Source organism: Fonsecaea multimorphosa (assembly GCF_000836435.1).
Source record: "Fonsecaea multimorphosa CBS 102226 unplaced genomic scaffold supercont1.6, whole genome shotgun sequence".
In the NCBI taxonomy this organism is placed as follows: Eukaryota; Fungi; Ascomycota; class Eurotiomycetes; order Chaetothyriales; family Herpotrichiellaceae; genus Fonsecaea; species Fonsecaea multimorphosa.
The window spans coordinates 634,472-651,513 of NW_015971640.1; the positions used below are offsets into that span (position 1 = coordinate 634,472).

The 17,042-nt window shown below is 52.8% G+C and overlaps 8 protein-coding genes across 8 annotated transcripts; 2 read left to right on the forward strand and 6 right to left on the reverse strand.

Annotated features, from left to right (window-relative positions):
- Nucleotides 1-1,583: 1,583 nt before the first annotated feature.
- Z520_03972 (uncharacterized protein) lies at nucleotides 1,584-2,369 on the forward strand (the record flags this gene model as incomplete). Its single annotated transcript, XM_016774482.1, has 2 exons — nucleotides 1,584-1,622; nucleotides 1,719-2,369. The coding sequence occupies 2 exons, from the start codon at nucleotides 1,584-1,586 to the stop codon at nucleotides 2,367-2,369; spliced, it is 690 nt and encodes a 229-aa protein (XP_016634409.1).
- Nucleotides 2,370-2,812: 443 nt separating this feature from the next.
- Z520_03973 (uncharacterized protein) lies at nucleotides 2,813-4,315 on the forward strand (the record flags this gene model as incomplete). Its single annotated transcript, XM_016774483.1, has 1 exon — nucleotides 2,813-4,315. One exon carries the CDS (start codon nucleotides 2,813-2,815, stop codon nucleotides 4,313-4,315), a length of 1,503 nt encoding a protein of 500 aa, XP_016634410.1.
- Nucleotides 4,316-5,163: 848 nt separating this feature from the next.
- On the reverse strand, nucleotides 5,164-6,273 carry Z520_03974 (uncharacterized protein; the record flags this gene model as incomplete). Its single annotated transcript, XM_016774484.1, has 1 exon — nucleotides 5,164-6,273. The coding sequence occupies one exon, from the start codon at nucleotides 6,271-6,273 to the stop codon at nucleotides 5,164-5,166; it is 1,110 nt and encodes a 369-aa protein (XP_016634411.1).
- Nucleotides 6,274-6,860: 587 nt separating this feature from the next.
- Nucleotides 6,861-7,238, reverse strand: Z520_03975 (uncharacterized protein; the record flags this gene model as incomplete). The annotated part of the gene is made up of 1 exon (XM_016774485.1): nucleotides 6,861-7,238. One exon carries the CDS (start codon nucleotides 7,236-7,238, stop codon nucleotides 6,861-6,863), a length of 378 nt encoding a protein of 125 aa, XP_016634412.1.
- Nucleotides 7,239-7,878: 640 nt separating this feature from the next.
- Nucleotides 7,879-11,436, reverse strand: Z520_03976 (uncharacterized protein; the record flags this gene model as incomplete). The annotated part of the gene is made up of 4 exons (XM_016774486.1): nucleotides 7,879-10,571; nucleotides 10,641-11,011; nucleotides 11,072-11,289; nucleotides 11,353-11,436. 4 exons carry the CDS (start codon nucleotides 11,434-11,436, stop codon nucleotides 7,879-7,881), a joined length of 3,366 nt encoding a protein of 1,121 aa, XP_016634413.1.
- Nucleotides 11,437-12,051: 615 nt separating this feature from the next.
- Z520_03977 (uncharacterized protein) lies at nucleotides 12,052-13,146 on the reverse strand (the record flags this gene model as incomplete). Its single annotated transcript, XM_016774487.1, has 1 exon — nucleotides 12,052-13,146. The coding sequence occupies one exon, from the start codon at nucleotides 13,144-13,146 to the stop codon at nucleotides 12,052-12,054; it is 1,095 nt and encodes a 364-aa protein (XP_016634414.1).
- A 527-nt stretch (nucleotides 13,147-13,673) lies between these two features.
- Z520_03978 (uncharacterized protein) lies at nucleotides 13,674-15,302 on the reverse strand (the record flags this gene model as incomplete). Its single annotated transcript, XM_016774488.1, has 1 exon — nucleotides 13,674-15,302. One exon carries the CDS (start codon nucleotides 15,300-15,302, stop codon nucleotides 13,674-13,676), a length of 1,629 nt encoding a protein of 542 aa, XP_016634415.1.
- A 508-nt stretch (nucleotides 15,303-15,810) lies between these two features.
- Nucleotides 15,811-16,996, reverse strand: Z520_03979 (uncharacterized protein; the record flags this gene model as incomplete). Its single annotated transcript, XM_016774489.1, has 2 exons — nucleotides 15,811-16,671; nucleotides 16,751-16,996. The coding sequence occupies 2 exons, from the start codon at nucleotides 16,994-16,996 to the stop codon at nucleotides 15,811-15,813; spliced, it is 1,107 nt and encodes a 368-aa protein (XP_016634416.1).
- Nucleotides 16,997-17,042: the final 46 nt, after the last annotated feature.

The window sequence follows — 17,042 nt, forward strand, 5'->3', positions numbered from 1 at the left end:
TGAGCTGGGTCAGAAGGTGAGCAGCGTGGTGTTGGCCTTCTGGTTCAACGGTATGTCCGCCGTTGAGACTGTCTCGCACAATGATCCTAACTGCTGCAGAGACGCGTCTGTCACAGGTAGTGAAGCTCCTCTCACTTCTCCAGTGCCATTTTCACAATGGCTGTGGGCTCCGGCTGCAGTACAGGTCTCCCAGCCTTCGCGCAGTTCCATAGATGAATGACGAAGTTCAGCACCATTCATGATCCAGCCTCTTGACAGACTGTTTATAATTGCCCTACCATTGACCTTCTCAACTTTCCATTCTCCCTGCGCCATCCGACCATCAACACCCGTTTTGGTCCAGGCCCCTGCGTTCTCAAACAAAGCCTGACAGACTCCAATATGTGGGATCGACGGTCGTTTCCATGCTGTCCTTCTGGAAACACTCAGGCCACACCCCATTGCTCTTTAGAAACACACAAGCAAACACTGCTCCAGATCCAGAAGCCTGCCTTTGTTTCCCTTGTTGTACTGACTCAACAGAACACCAGAACTTTGCAGTTCGACATCGATTCACGAGGAAGGAGAAAATGATCCTGTCTCACAAGAAGGAGTTAAGGATACTGTTCACACTATGACTGCGGTCAAAAGCCTGGATACTGATACATCGGGACAGACAAGCCCAAGATTTGCAATACTGAGTCAGAAGAGTCATCACACAGCAATACAGGCTTTGTTACTCTTTGCCAGACCGGAGCTTTAAGGGTGTTTGCCAATTCAGAAAGAGGTCGAACACGAAATTGACCAAACGATTGGCTCATGCCACGCAAAGCTCAAAAAAGCTCGACGCCACACCCCCATAACATCAAGAACCGATGATTTGAGGCAGCATACAGACTCAGGAAACATAGATGATCGTCAAAGACACTTGGAAAAGACATGACCGATGCAAATAACCAGGCAGCCATACTCAAACTCCTCATGGCTTCGGAAAAATAAAAGCTCTAAGGGTCTCTCTGTCTCCTCAAGTTAAGACTGTCACATCTTTGTCCATAAGAATTTTGTGCACCACTATATACAGTATGAACACTTTCAGCTCCGTTGGACCATAGACTCTTTGATAGCATTCAAGATACGTATCGAATGCATTGTCTAATTGTGTTCTGAAGCAGACTTTGTTTCGCAGGAGATCCTTACCGGTTTGTTATGTTTTCCTTACAACTCAACACCCGACATGGACGCTACTCGTCTATGACAAGCGTTCAGCACAATGAGAGCATCCTCTATACTCTTCTTCCTATACAGACCCCCAGCGTAAACCACCCCTTTTTGGAGAGAGCCTTGTCCGAATAGAGTTCAGATTTCCTGCAGCGGACCCGCCGTCAGCAAACATGCCGAGCCGCAGCCTTGTCTCGGCATATTTGTAGGAGGCTCGAAGATTGCAACTTTTGGCCCATGCAGCATGCAGATGGAGTGTATATTGCCGGTCAGCTAGCAGTGGGATTTCCTGAGCAGACTGCGGACCTGTCTCCTTTCGTTGTTGTTCTTTCCTCCTTTGTCCACCGCATCTCGTGTCACACGAGAGCTACGGCGGTTGCGTCAAAATGGTGAATGTTCTGAAGCGCATGCGCGGTCTTCAACCTGTGAGTCCTTTCTCCTGTCCTGTAGAAGACTTGCTAAAGAGGCCTAGAAAGTAAGTAGCTGAGATGCGATGACGAGATCGCCTGCTCATCTTGCAGTTATTCAGAATCCGTCATGGCGAGGGCGCAGCTATTCTACCTCCTCCACCCTCTCCCCAATTAACGCGCTTGAGCCTACAATATGACCGAAAGCAATGGAACAAAAGCACGAGACCTGCGAGAATATTTCAAAAAGATCATCTACCACGACTGAAATACCACAACCCCGGTCTGCCTGTCAGGGTAGAACAGGGGCCCAGCCGGTTACAATTGACTTTTGAGAGTGCGGACCAGCAAGCATTGAAAGAGCTGGAAAGGTCATCTCTAGAAACGAGTGACGACGGCGAATATAGAGAAATGTGGAGTGAAATAGAAACGACATCCAAACCTTCCAACGAGACAACTTCAACTGCACCGGTGTCTTCATCACAGACCTCTCCTGCGACGCCCATTTTCACCAGGAGCGTGGAACTGCGGCTAGGGCCACACCAACCCGGGAGCATATGGAAATGGTTCCAGAACACCACAAAATGCGAAGACTTCCCCGAGAACCCTGAAGAAAATGAGCAAATGGAAAGACTCAAGGAGTTCTTTGCAAAGGCAGAAGAGGACAGGCAGCGCGTCAAAGCCGGCATCGATGCGATACGGAAACAAAAAGAGGACTTGAAAAAAGCAAGGGAGGCCGCTGAGAGAATGGCCAATGAGGCATAATATCTGGCCATCTTCTCCGAGAACTATGTACATTACCCGACACACTGTACACCATTCTGTTGGTCAGGAAGTGGTATCAATGGAGCCAACTACAGTTTTCTCGCTTGGATCTGCAAATCGACTTGCTTGTCAGGTCGCCGCTCGAGCTCTCCAACGCCGCCCCTTCTCCCCTGTCTGGCGAGTCAGCAGGTCTTTGTGAGCGACTTGTTGTTTGAGGACATCCAACAGCTGTGAAGGTGATTCGTGAAGTTGTCATGAGTTGAGACCCGTTTGTCTACGGCTGTCGTTCTGTGAGTAAGTCTCCCAATGCCTCGTCCTTGTCACCCCCCGGAGGCGTTTGGATTTTCCCAGCCGCAACTATTTATGCGTGCCCTTGTCCTCGATTCTTGGAGCCGTGTCATTCTTCTCTTTCTCAAAACAATAAATATCGTGCATGCTTCAGTATGGTGCGCAAGAAGTCAAAACAGCCCCGAACATTCCTGGAAGAGGCAGGCCCCAGCAGCAAGGCTGATATCCATGCAGCAGCATCTGACTCGCCCCAATCGCTTGATGGAGTGTCATCAGCATCTTCTACATCTTCCTCCTCGCGTATTACTTCCATTCGCGACCAAGAAGAGACTGTCCATGCTTCGCAGCGGCGGAAGCTTGACAGTCCCATCCCAGCGGCTCAGTCTAGTTCTGAGTCCTCTTCTGAGGCTCTCTCAGCGCCGCAGCCTGATGTCCCAGGAGCAGCATCCAGGCAAAGCTCGGCGGAGCAGCGAGCACGCCGAATTCGGAGAGAACAAATCAGACATCAGGTCTGCCGTACTCTGGACCTCATAAGCATGGTCTGCTGGGGCGACGAGGAGACAGCACTCGCTACGCTGCGCCGCTCATACCTCGATGCGATGGATAGGATCGACCGTGGCGACGGGGGTGCTCTTCTTTTCCGTCCCGGCGACCCCTACTTTCGACAAAGCAACCGCATTTCTCCCGAAGGATATCAGGACTGGGTGCTTCCCCTGGGCCACTTCAATCTCGACGCACGTCAACAGAGACACGGACGCCGACGACCGAGACATAGACCCTACCCGGGTGGAATTAACGTGATGGTCGATGGTCGAGACCTCGATCTCGATCTCGAGGACCAGGCTCTTGTCGTTAGACTGTATGGTCGTGGTGGTCGATCCACAGTACCACAATCTGAAGCCCGCCAGCACCGTCGCCAGGGCCCTGGGGAATCGCATGGGGGCCGACGACATCCTCGCCGTCCTGCCTGCGAGCGATCTCCTCCACCTCCTCCCGCCCAACGAGGACGAGGTCAAGGCAGCCACCTGCGGGAATCTCTCCGCGATGCCTCGGAAGAAAACCAGCCCGAGCCGGAACCCTCTGCATCTACTCTTCGAGCCTCGCAGAACCACCACTCAGCAACGCATATTGCCAACACCACAGCCCCGTCTCGCACCACTGGGCGACTGCGTGCCCGCGCCAGCCGTTCCCCCGAGCATACCTGGATCCCCGGGCCGGCGGAACTGCACTCGCCGCACCATACATCCCGCTACCGCCGAGCATGGGAAGCCTTCAACCGCCGAGAAGTGGACAACCCTCTGATCCCTCCACGGGAGAAGCAGCGCGGGCCTCCGCAGAAGCAGAAGCCGCGCCAACTCACAACCAAAGCGCAGTCATCAACGCCGCAGCCGGGGCCGGATAATCAAGGTCCGGACCCTAAACCCAAACCTCGACCTAGACCTAGTGGTCCGACACCAATAACGACGCGCTCGGCAGTGACAAGCTTGTCCGGACAGAGTCGGCATCATTGCCTAGGGTCCCTGCCACATGGAAATGGAAACGGTAGCGCTGGCACTATTGGGATGGGGTTAGATACGGTCCACGGAGTCGGTGTTGACGGTCATGATGGCGGTGGTGTAGCTCTTGAGGACTATGGTGTTGAGTTTGTAAACGTATAATAGTGCTGATATGCAGGTGGTTTCTGGGGTGTGATTCCCAGGCTCGAGGCTGGGTGAGCGTGCTGAGGACATGGACGGATGCATGAAGGGCTGTATGGGGCAGGACGCGCTCACCCATGGCACTCACGCCACTCCACAGGCTAATCAACGGACCTGATTGACCAACTAGCTAATGAACTAGCTAGGTAGTATTTCCTTGACCTATGAGCACATCTTCCATCTCCCATCTAGATCGAGAGCACACAGCCGAGCAGAGCAGAGATGAACCGAGTAACACAAAGCCGTGGCATAGCATACTATGTACCTACCTAGATAGTCAAAGAAGTCAACTTTCAAAAACCTCATCTTCATCACATCTACGGCTCCAATCCACCGTCCAGCACCTCTTAATACTGCAGGTGTATTTATGAAATCGTTCTTACGACAATCGGGTCTTTCACTGCTTCCTCGGTATTCCCAGAAGATCAACGGCCCCGCGTTCTCGTCTATACAGTATACTTATAGCCACCCGATATACCTCACCTCACGTACCTATAGAGAGCCTAACAGGAGGGGCGGGGAAGAGGGAAAGATTTGAAAGATCGGAAAGGAATGGAATGGATAACGTAGATGGGTGGGTAATGAGATATTTCGCTATACTAAGATATTCTAGTACGGTAGTTTATTTGGATGTACTGCCCTACTGCTACAATATACTCTAGTAGAGAGAGAGAGCTAGTAAAAGGGGGGGATGGAATGAAAGAAATGAAAACAAACCAAATCAAATCAAAAGCTTCGCTCCTTTGTATTGCTATTGAATTGCAATTCAGCGCCTGTACTGCCCTGCTACTACGTTACATTGCACTACACTATACAACCCCTAGGTCCTCCCCAGCCCTCAACCCTCCCTGGACAATCTTGCGAAACAAATCCTCATCCTCTGCACTCCCATTCCCCGACGGGCCCTCAATCCAATCGACAAACCCTTGGAGTTCCGCACTCTTGCCCACGACGCCCATCTCCACGCCCCAGCTCCACAGCTTCACATCCACCATATCCGCGGCGGTCATGTGCACGCGCATATGCCGCGGGTCCATGTACTTGTCGTAGCCGACCCAGAGGATGTCCACGCCCGGGATGCCGCGGTGGCGGATCACGCTGGTCTCCTTGTCCAGATGGCCGCAGCGGTCGTTGGGTTTCGGTCCCCGCGGGTCGTGCGTCGGGTAGCGGCTTCGCGACGGTCGTGGATCGTCCACGCGGCGTACTCCCCGCCATCCGATCTCCATGGCAGTCGGGGGAGGTCGAGGTCGGCGCGGTTGTTGCTGCGCATGCAAGTGCGTCACGTCGTGCATGTGGTCGTGGTGCAGCACGTGTCTGGTAAAGCTTTGCCGCTCGAGCAGTTTCCAGCTGAGCTCCGAGTACGGCGCCCCGGGGTTGTACAGCACGTCCGAGAGCGTCATGACGCTGACGTCGAATTCAATCCGGCGCTTGGGTCCCGGCATGATGGGAAGCACGACCGTGCCCCTCTGCCTCCTCCTGCTTTCGGGGCCTTGTTGACGTTGGCCTTGCCGGACGACGACGCTGTGACTGCCCCCTCGTGGTGGTTCCGGCCGCGGAAGCCGAAATAAATTCAGATCCGCGCATTTGTGTGTCTCCGCGGTCAAATTCAGTATCCACGGCGTAAACTTCATGGTCTGCTTATGCTGGGCCGATCCTCGCGGCGGTTCCGGGAACTGGGTCGGTTGAGGCGTGCGCGTGAGTGGATAGGGGTATCCGTCGGGCAAGGGGATGTCTCGCGAGGTGGTGCGAATAGGGACTGGCTGCCGGATGGTTGGCTGCCGGATCACCACTGGAGGGCGTCTCGGTGGGAGGGGGTAAAGCTCGTCATCGTCGTCTCCATAGAAGCCGCCGCCTACAGGGCCATATACCCAGCCTCCTGGGCGGATGGGAATGAGATCGCGGCCGCCTAGCCGGGACATCTTTAGATGGTGGGTGTATCTAACTGTGTGTCTCCGGATTTGATGTTGATCGGGATCTGAATTAGGAACAGGATCTGGAGATGAAGTACAGCCAGATGAAGAAGGCTTGTAGGTGGAGGATAGGAAGGGGCAACTTCAGCATGGGAAAAAATGAGACGAGGAATCGAGAAGACAAATAAAACGCCCAAATTCTGCGCTTCGTGGATCTTTATCACCTTTCCCAGTATGAGATGTGTGTCTGTGAGAGAGTGAGGAAGGAACGACGACAGCATAGTGCCGGTCGAGATCTCACGACGCACTGGTCACCGTCACTTGTCCTGTTTACCGTCAAGGAGAGTCCGAGTTGACAAACAGAGGTAGATATCAGTGGTGCTGGAGGAACCGTCAGCAGAGTTCACTTGTGCAGTGTCCCTCCCACCTTTGAAATGACTCAATACGTTCATATCGCGCCCCGTGTGTCAAGTCATATAACAGCACCCAAATGTAGCCCGGCACATTCCCCAGCTGCTGGGGCCCGGGTCTTGCTGCACTCTATGGGCAAAGAGTGCAACAGTAGTCTCGTACACAGCTACTCCAAACCCTACATGCTAACCCTCACGATCGTACTCGTCCACAATAAGCAGCGCCTTCCCAGTGTCGTCGGCATGCTCGATCGCAGTGCCGTATTTCCCAATCTTTATTGTCTGACTCAGGACCAGCTTGGGATAGTCACATTGCAAGAGTTTGAGATTGATGATGTTGCTCGGCTTGTCGGTCTTGTAGTAAAAAACGTCTCGGAGGCGAATGGCCGTGAGTCTCTCGCTTCCTATGATGGGGATCACGACATCGCCCTTCCCCAGCACCATGAAGTCCTTGGTACGATCGGCGGACGGGTTTTCGTCGAGGTTGAAGAAGAGAGATCGGTCGTGGCAGTAGTGGTGCGGGCTGTCGTTCCAGACCATCCATCTTTCTTGCTGCGGAGGCATGATGAGTGCTGATTTTGAGAGACTCGAAGTCGTCAGATGTAGGAATGTGCAGACTATGCTTGTAGTATCTCTGTCTGGCGTTTGAGATGGAAAGATTCCGGTGAAGGGTCCATATCAAGCTTAAAGGCAGATTGATAAATGATCATTCAGTGAAGATTGAGATCGGTCAACCATAATGCCTGAGGAGGCTGAGCAGCGAATGTGACAATCTTGGCCTGTTGGCAAACAAAGTCTGACTCCTCGAAACCAGCATAGGCGTCTGCGTTTGGTCTGTTGTCAAGCACATCAAGTCTGGTTTGCCCTGCAATAAGACTAGTCCGCGGTAGCAGCACAGCCATGCAGCACGAAGATGATGGCGCTCATCAGGCGTATCGCCTAAATCCAACATCGGCAGGACAGAGTAGACAGCCCGCTGCAAACCATTTGTATCGCTGGAGATGATTAAATAGTCTCGACTGTGAAGTATTCATATTCAACCATTCAATTCAGGACATAAGTTCGTGAGACAAGCCCGCCATCACTGTGTCGCTAACCCATCATCACTGACTTTCAGCCTTCCAACACGAGGGTCGAAATCAGATCAAAAAGCCCTCGTAGAACCGCTGGTAATAAAGTGGGCGTGCAAGACATGAGACATCTTTCACAATTCGTCGGCCTTCATTAATAACTCTCTGCCCAACCTTTGCAGATAAGCTTTCGCTATGTCCTTTGGCATGTTTGTAAGCATGAGATCTGAGCTCACAGCGGACTTGCTAAGTGCAGTTTGTCCATTGTGCTGTGGCACAGAATGGCAAACATTCGAGAATCTCTTCACAACATTCTCGAGGTCTCGTCGCCCCTCTTCATAGGCTGCCAGATCACGCGGTGAACCGTGACGGGAAGTGGCGCTAAAGACATGGGGCGGTAGGTTACGGAAGGAGAGATTGACTGTCACGTCGACCCAGTCATCTTGAATGCGTGGCGCTTCTTTGACATTGGACACAGACTCACTTCCCGAGATTGAGCCATTGCTGCTGAGCCCGGATAGTCTCTCGCTCGGGGTGCTCGGGGTGAGAACACCATTGCACAGACGGTCTTTATCACTGCCGCCATTGAGGTAGATCACACTGGCTGCAGACCAGAACGGTGGAATGAACAAAGCATCTCCGGGCCTCAGTATGGCGATGTGGGGACTTGTGCCAGATGGTGCATAGAAGGTATGCCCCTGCAATGGTGTTTTATCACAGAATATATCAAGATTGCTCGTGCTGGCTCCTGGTGGGAATTCGAGCTTGCTTAGGTCGCTGGGTGGAAATAAGAGTAACTTTCGGGTACCGTGGAGTTGGAACACAATATTTGCCATCGCACTGTACTGAAGGTTGGTGGAGATCTTCTTTGATATTAACAGCTGGAGCGAGTGCATAAGAGGCGCAACGCTGCTTAATTGAGCGGGAATTGGGAACTGATCACCAAGAATCCGCTGATCTCTCCGGTCGCATACTGGATTCCTGTTTTCCAGCTTGGCAGCTGGACTGCGAATGTCGAAAGTTGTTGAGCACATACCGAGTGCGTCCAAGATTTGGACGAGCGACATATTTGCATGTGTCGAACCTTTCAGTAGATTGCTCATTTCCTCGCTCATCGTGTTCTGAAGGATTGCTGTTTTGAGAAAGTCGACTGAATACAATCGACACGACCCCAGATGAAGCCGGTTCATGAGCAGAGGTCGCGATACACGTACTGCAGCATGGAAGTCTGCAGGGTCGGTCAGCAAGACCGGGGCAATCAGAACCCCCTCGGGACATCTGTCACCTGCGGTGAAGCTCGAGTCGGAGTTCGTTGGAGGATATTTGGAGGCCTTGCTGGGCACCGTGACCCAATCAGCGGCAAGTCCGGCTTCTTTCTCATACAGAACCCAGATTCCTTTGTTGAAGTACTCGCCGTAGTTGAAGCAGTCGGCACCCCCGCCCAGGATAACGTACATCCCAGCGCGCGTTCGTAATGTGGAATGACCAATGAGGAATGGCCGTGGACAGTCCTGCGAGCAGACTGCCTCCACGCATGACACCCGGAAGCTCGGTTCCTTGCTCTCGTCATGCCAAGTGGAAAATGACCCGGTCATCGACAAGATCTCGTACGTTTTGGGTATACATCCCAGTCTGGCTATGCCGCCGATAATCAGAAGGTAGTCTTGTACGAAGCCATAGGAAGCACCGAATCGAGCAAAGTATTGGTATGACCCAATGCTGGTATCCAATCCGTGTGAAGGGCGAAATCTCAGCGCTAGCACGGCATTATCACGGATCACGAGTCGCCAGCGCCAGAAGCCCTGGCATATGACACCGTCTTGTCTCATGCCGCCAAACAGCAGGCCATGGTTGAAACCTAGACACACAAAGTTTGGTGCAAATCTAGGTTTGGGGTCCTTGCCGAAAATTCGCAGCTCGCGCCAGCCTTTGTGCGGGTCCCACAGCAGTACTTCGGTGGCCACTTTAGTCGGGCTTACCTTGCCGCCAAAGCAGATGGCACCGAAGACATTGTCAGGCAAGGTCACCGGTGCTAATCGATGTCGGTACCGTCCTTCGGGCAGATCGTGGATGCGGTACCAAGTATTCCCTTTCTGTAACCAACAGTCCTTTAGAGGTTGAGTTGGTGAGAGCCGGCCACCAACCAGAATGTTATCTCCATTATTCAGTGCAGTTATGACATGACAACATCGAGCACCGACTTCGGGTGGCAAAACCACGGGTGTCTCATCATTCAGATGGCGTGGTCGGCAGACGGCACTTGTCGAAAGACATGATTTTGATCCAGCACCGCCAAAGATGGCAACGGCGTCCTGGTCGGGTATGGGATACGCGGATCCGTGGTGGCGCTGGCAGAGTTCACCCGGGTCGTTGTAATGGCGGTAAGCGAAATGTTCGGAGTCGGGATTGTACGGCGAGGAAGTCCTCGCCGAGATATCAGAGGCTTCGCTGGACACAGAATTGGCACGAGCCTTGAAAAGCTTTCCTGGAAGAATGGGATGAACGCTGTTTTGTGCGATCACCAGACAGTGGTGGCTCGCCCAAAGCGCGAATTCTTCCCAGTCATCGAACGGCTCAACATGGTCCAGCTCCATGCGTTGCGAAGGAGATAGAAAACGGGGGTCAGCCCAGAGCTCCCAGAGGAATTGGTAATCAATTTGAATGAAACCTGCGTTACTAAAGCGCTGGACCTGGGAGCGATCATCTGGGTATTGGAAGACGGATTTCAAGGGTGTGCCGAGGCCAGCATAGTGATCGGTCATCTTCCTCGTAAAAGGATTGTCTGGCTGATCGGGGCTGCAAGGCTCAAGGAGGCAGAAAGTGACATCTGATGATTATGCGTCGTCAGGAAAACGATGCCGCAGCCGTTTCGAAACGAAATCGGGTACCGACTCACCTTTTGATAACCTTGAAGACCAAGAGATGAGTGCGTCGGCAGCGCACACAGGCATGAACGAGGTAGAATCCTCGGCTATACAAAGGACTGAGCACTCATCCAAGTTGAGCATTGACTTGAGCAGTCTTTCCAATGTCCGGAGGTTACGCATGTCGCACCCGATTGCAGCATATTCTTCGCTATCGACCAAAACCGAAGGGTCGCTGCCGGCGCAAGATGAGCCGGAGAAATGCAGCAAGTCTCTCAACTCCGGGGTGCTCATGATAATGTCTCGCTTGGTCTCCATCACTAGGTCGTAGTCGACATCGACGAATTTGGCGCCGGCACAAAGCTTGTCTCCCTGGGTCAACCATCGAAATGGCAAAGGATCACTGAATGGTTGCGCGGCTCTTTAGCTATGGACAAATGCGGGCCTGGAACTTTGGACTCACTATCCCGCGCCGAAGTTGATGATGACTTTCTTCTGGTCCGAGGGTCTTTCGAGGAACTGCTGTATCACCCATTTGATGGCGCGCATTCGAAGCCAGTAGCCACGATGGACCGCGGGTGAGGCTCGTTTGACCTTCTTTGCGAAGAACTTGTGGAAATGTGGTTTCGGTAAGTACAGGCGCTCGGCGCTGGCTTTGAAAGCTGTCGTTGCATTGTTGGTCTTTACGCTTCGAGTCAGTGCTTGGATGTACTTGACAACTTGAACGGGATCTGGTCAACGTACGGCCATGATGAGCCCGGCATTGCGTTCATACGGCAGTACTTCCTCGCTTCCGCCGCCGCCGCCATTGTGTCCGGAAGGCCGCATTGTTCGAAGCACAGACTAACAAGCCATGGGGAGCCCCGAAACGCACTCTACGCTCGAACCAATCGCCGTCAAGGCATTGACCGCCGGCAAGAAAAATGGCTGGAGGAGTAGTCGGAAAATGTCCGCATCAACAGAACAGACGAATGTAAAACAGCAACTCTCACTGTAAGATGGAAGAAAGCAGGAACAGCCCGGATGATGTTCTGTTGGCCAGGATGAGGATGAGGATGAAGATAATGATGGATGGAAGGTGAGAAGGTAAGAGATGACTAACACGGCCTTGTCGCTTGACATGCAACGATGTAAGCTTTTACGCGAGATCCTGACGGAGGCCGAGGCCCATACTAGAGTCGCTTTATCTTTCCTCGTATTACAAGACAATCTTGCCCTGGTAATATACCTAAGTACTTAGTATGGTACTTAGTATGCCCCCAGGTCCATATATAGGTGGAGCTGTCCCGATGCTATTCCAAGCACAAGCACTACTACTATCTACCTACCTAGGTAGCTATCTGGTCCCTCGTATGCTGCTGATCCAGATTGTATCTACGAAACCCTACGCCTCGCAACAATGGGGCCAATACATATCCCCACCCAGCCACTCCCACAACATGTTCATCTCGTGTCTTTGCCTGCCTGTGGTAGCGCTCCATACGCCAGGTTACCCCAGTGCTTGCGTGCAGCCTCCCTCGGTTTCGGTTTCACTGGCGCACTGCCTTGAGAGGGGCGAGATATGTTCTTCCCAGCTTTGTCATTTGCCCTGTTAACCGGATCTGCCACTGGCTTTGTTGGTTTGTTCTCAACCAGGGCTGTCGATCTTCCAAGTTGGCCCTGCAGTGGCTTTGCCGGTTTGTTCTCAACCGGGGCTGTCACTCTTCCAACTTCCGCCGGTGATAGCGCACCATACGCCAGATTCCCCCAGTGCTTGCGCGCAGCCTCCCTCGGTTTCACTAACGCACTGCCTTGAGTGGGCCGAGAGATAGTCTTACCAGCTTTGCTAATTGCCTTGTCGACCGCACCCGCCACCGGCTTTGCCGGTTTGTTGTCCTCAATTGGGGCTGTCAATCTTCCAAGTTGGCTCTGCAACAGCCCAGCTTCTTTCTCCTCTTCTCGTGCGTTTGCCCTCAAGATGGCGGCTTGCAGTCCTCGGGGTGGTCCTCCTTCCGCTTGCGGAGTCTCTTTCGCAATAGCATTCTGCAAGTGCTGAGGAACTCTGGGAGACTGGCCATCTCGCACATACGGACCAAGCACGATGCGCATTTCTGGGTCCGGGAGTTCCGGCGACCTGATCCCGAAGACCAGTAAATTCCCGTCACGTCTTATGATCCAGTGGTCCCAAGGATCAACCTCCAACGTGCAACCGCTGGCCAAGAGCTTTTTCAGACTGAGGAACAATCTGTCGTACGCCCTCGGCACCCGAGGCAAATGAGGCGAGTAGACGACGTCGTCTAGAACAAGCCGCACGTTCGCTACCAGCTCCAATTCAACCCGCCCTTGACCGTTCTCATTGAGGTCTTGCGGTGCGAACTCCTGGAGGACCTGAACGCATGGAAATTGTCGAAAAGTCTTGTAGAAGCGCATGCTGTTGGAAAGGTGCTCCGGCAAGAAGGCTGTGATGACGTGTTGGGTATGATACATGCCAAATGGTAGAACGCCATCACGAGAAAGGTGCGTATAGAATCCGTTGATCGTGCGCCCTTCAAGATTCATAGTTGAATGCAGCGAGGCAGGCGAGTCTGAGAAGAAAGAAGATGGACATATTCAGCCATGCAGAAGATTTGAGGTGAAATTATATCTGTCGAAGATCGACTTGTCACTGCGCGGTGTCTCTGGTGTTTTTGCATCCGAGGAGTGATAATATTTCGTTCTTTCTGGAACCATGAAAACCACCGTTGGTCCTGGCCACATGCACGCTCTTTACCCTCACCACCCTCCCTCCCACTAGAAACGGCGATGACGAGTCAAAGTCACCACATCCCTAGTAATCGGGTAGTCTTCCCTAACTAAGTTTGGCAGTAGAGAGTGACGACACCAGGACAGCACCTAGGCTGGAGAAACAGACAACTTGCGTGAAGCTTCCTGGAATAATTGAACAATGTTCGAGAACGCGATGTATAGTGAAAGGTACATCGCTGGGATCCGACCTGCGGAGACCCGTCTGATCGAGGGCTTCTGAACGCTTGGTGAAGTGATGATGGCACTCTCGTCACCAAAGTCCGTCCATTATGCCGATCGAGCTAATGAGAAAACAATGCGCATCCTGATGCTTTCGCGCTGGTGGCGATCTCCTTCCAGACGATGAGATCCTGTATGATGTCTTGGGCCCCGTCATATGAGAAGTTGACGCCAGCAATCTCGCTTGCCGCCAACGCCTGACCCGCTCGTCGTTCAAACTCATGTAAGAGAGCACGTTTCGTAGTTTCCAAGGGGAACGCGACCAGCGAACGTCCGATATAACCCAAGCTGGGTTGTGAGAAGTATGGCACAGACCGAAGAAGAAGCCTCGTGGTCTCGAGCACTTCTGAGCGCAACAGGAGTATCTTTTCGTGCGACCCGCTGAGCTGGAAGTCATTAGTGCTGCATGCCTCGTCGACGGTCTCGACTTCTGGGGATGACCGGATTGAGATGTCATGTTCGAGCATCGAGATATAAGTCTCGAGGGCACATATTTTGATGGAAAGGTAGAAGGTCCAAGGCGTCAGTACCTCAAGGTTTGGAAGTGTAAGATCGCTGTTCCGCGAAGTGCACACCAATGACTCTGCGACTGAGTGGGCATCATTTGCGAGGAAGTCTTCGGCCCACGTTTGCAATTCAGTTGTAGTATAAGACAACGTCTCTAGAAACGTGCTCAAGCGGCCAACTTCTTGGTCGCTTATCACAGTGCCACTATTCAATCCGTCGACGTAGACCATGATCGGGGGAATTTCGCCGGCAATATGTACCAATTTAGTGAGCTGGCTCATGTGGGAATCCCCAAGATCCGGATTGTCGGGACGTTTTGCCTCCTTGCTCAGAGTCGTTCCAGAAAGCACCGATGGTTGTCGGTTTATGAGGCAAAACACCATTTCGAGAAGTCGATATTCCTCCAATATATCAGAGATATCTTGCGGCATCGATTTGGCCTCAAGAAAATGAGAAATCAGCAAGCAGCCTAGACCACGGACATGACGAGACATGCCAGGGAGCGACCCGCTGACGTTCAGTTCGAACAATGCACCCGCGTGGCATGATAACATCAATGGCGAGTAGTCGTTGGTGGAGGGCTTATTACCATCCACCAGAAGTCGTAGTTTCCGACTGACCGCTTGGATAGTAACCTGGTAGGTACGTCGCGCTACCGACTGGATGTCCTCGCGCTGGTGCTCGGCTCCAACAAAAGCGAGACCCAACGCACGAAGCATACCGGTCAGGAGAGGGTTTTCTTGGACAGCAGCTAATTCATAGCCTCTCACCACCCAAGGAGCGCATGGTGTCGTCAATCGCTGTTCTGATGGTCCTGGACGTCGTAGTGTCACGCGGTCTGGCAAAAGGCGCGTTCGAAACAAGGCCAACAGGCCAAGTGTGTATTGCTTCTCAGGACTCGGATACATCGTTAGTCTGCACTCCGCCTTCGGAGGCCTTTCACTGCGTGGTCCTGCAGACTCCTCTACTTGGTCCTGGTCGCGACTGTCTGCTGTCCCCTTGGACTGCCATTTCGTTTCCTGGATCCAACGGAGCTTGGGCTGGCATGGTCTGTCGAGGTCTTCGAGCCGCTTCTTCAACCTCTGGCGCTCTCTGTGTGCTTGGACATTCAACCTGACCTTCTCTCGTCGGATGGCCAGCCTTTCATCCTCGGTGCGCTGAGATGGTGCTGCTGCTCTCGCCATCAGTTTCGAAGAACGGCTGGTCCAAGCTACAACCGCTGTAATGGTCTCTTTGAGCAACTTATGAGCTGAAATCTTCCAGTTCTTGCGCTCTCGGTACCTGCTGGCTCATCTGACAGGCTGATCGCGCCATTCGGCAATATCTGAGGCTTCTGCGACTCTTGTTGTTCTGCGTCAAAGAGGACCCTAGATGTTCGCAACGCAACCCTGCCGCCCCAACGCTGACTCAGAGAGAGAAGGGGCCTCGGGGGGCCTAATTACCCACCTTTATGCGTTGGAGATTTCTGGGCCGCATCTTCGAACTAGAATCGACTTCGGGCTTGGGTTCCGTGAAAGCTAAAGTATAAAAATCGCAAGATCATGTGAGGTTGTGTTTTCAGTGGATCGGTGCTTACTAGGTATGTGGCTACCTCAGATACGCGTTTGACCACGCTGCAACCACCAACTTGGGCACAAGGATGCTTTGAGTACGGGCATTGACATTCCAGTTATATCTCCATTGCGAACTCTGCTACGAGTCCTTCAGCCTCGCAAGGGTGGCTTTGCCGGCCCTTGAATCATTGGCCCTGCCGAGCTGGGCAGTGATCCATTGCCCAATCTCCGCCATCTTGACCATATCAACACCAGTCTCACAGCCCAGGCTGTGCACCAGGTGCAGCAGATCCTCAGTGGCAACATTCCCTGTGGCACCCTTGCTGTAGGGGCACCCACCTAGTCCTCCAACAGAGCTGTCAAATATCCTGACACCATGTTCCAAACCAACGACAGTGTTCACCAACGCCATACCATACGTATCGTGAAAATGGAGAGCAAGGTCTTCATCCAAAATCCCGGCTTCCTTCAATGTCTGAAGGAGTTTCCGCGTTCGAGGCGCTGTTCCCATCCCAGTTGTGTCGGCAACAGAGACTTCGTCGCAGCCCATCTCCAACAGTGTCGCAGTGATTTCCGCCACCTTGTGAGGGTTGACATCCGGTCCTTCATAAGGGCACCCCAATGCCACGGACACATAGCCGCGCACCCTGATGTTATGCTGTTTTGCAAGCTCCATTATTGGTTTAGATCGTTCCAGACTCTCTGCGATACTACAATTTGTGTTCTTCTGCGAGAATGTCTCTGTTGCTGCTGCAAATAGCGAAATCTCCGTCGAGTTCTCTGACTGTGCTGAAGAACTTTGGCCTTGGGATTGTTCAGGCTCCGGGGAAGGCGGTGGCGTAGGATAGCCCGATGGGTTCTGGGCTCCTTTGGCTTGGAAGGTCTTGAGTAAATTCTCAAGTCCGCGAATGTTAGGCACGAGGTAATTGTACGCAATGCCGTGGGGTGCAGGTGGCGGTTGAGTCAGTATTGACTCGAGTATTTCTGCCGTTGATGCCATCTATTTCAACACTAAGGTCAGTTTGATTCTGTCTCTCCCTCTATGGCGCTATTTTCCGCCGGCAGAACCAACAACACACCTGTGGCACCCATTTTGCGGGCACAAAAGAGCCCGCCTCCATATGCGTGACGCCAGTCTGCGCCAGCCGCCTGATAAGCTCGAGCTTTGTATCCAGGGATATTGTGCTCTTCTCATTCTGCAAGCCGTCTCGGGGGCCGACTTCGACTATTCTGACGTGGTCTGCGAGGCATTGTCTTGAGGTGCTGAAGCTGCGAAACGGGGGTCTCGAACGCGTTCGCGGGAGGCTGCCGATGAGTCTCTTCATCGTGATGGGCGGTGCGAAAGAGCTTGGTTCAATTACTGTAAAAACA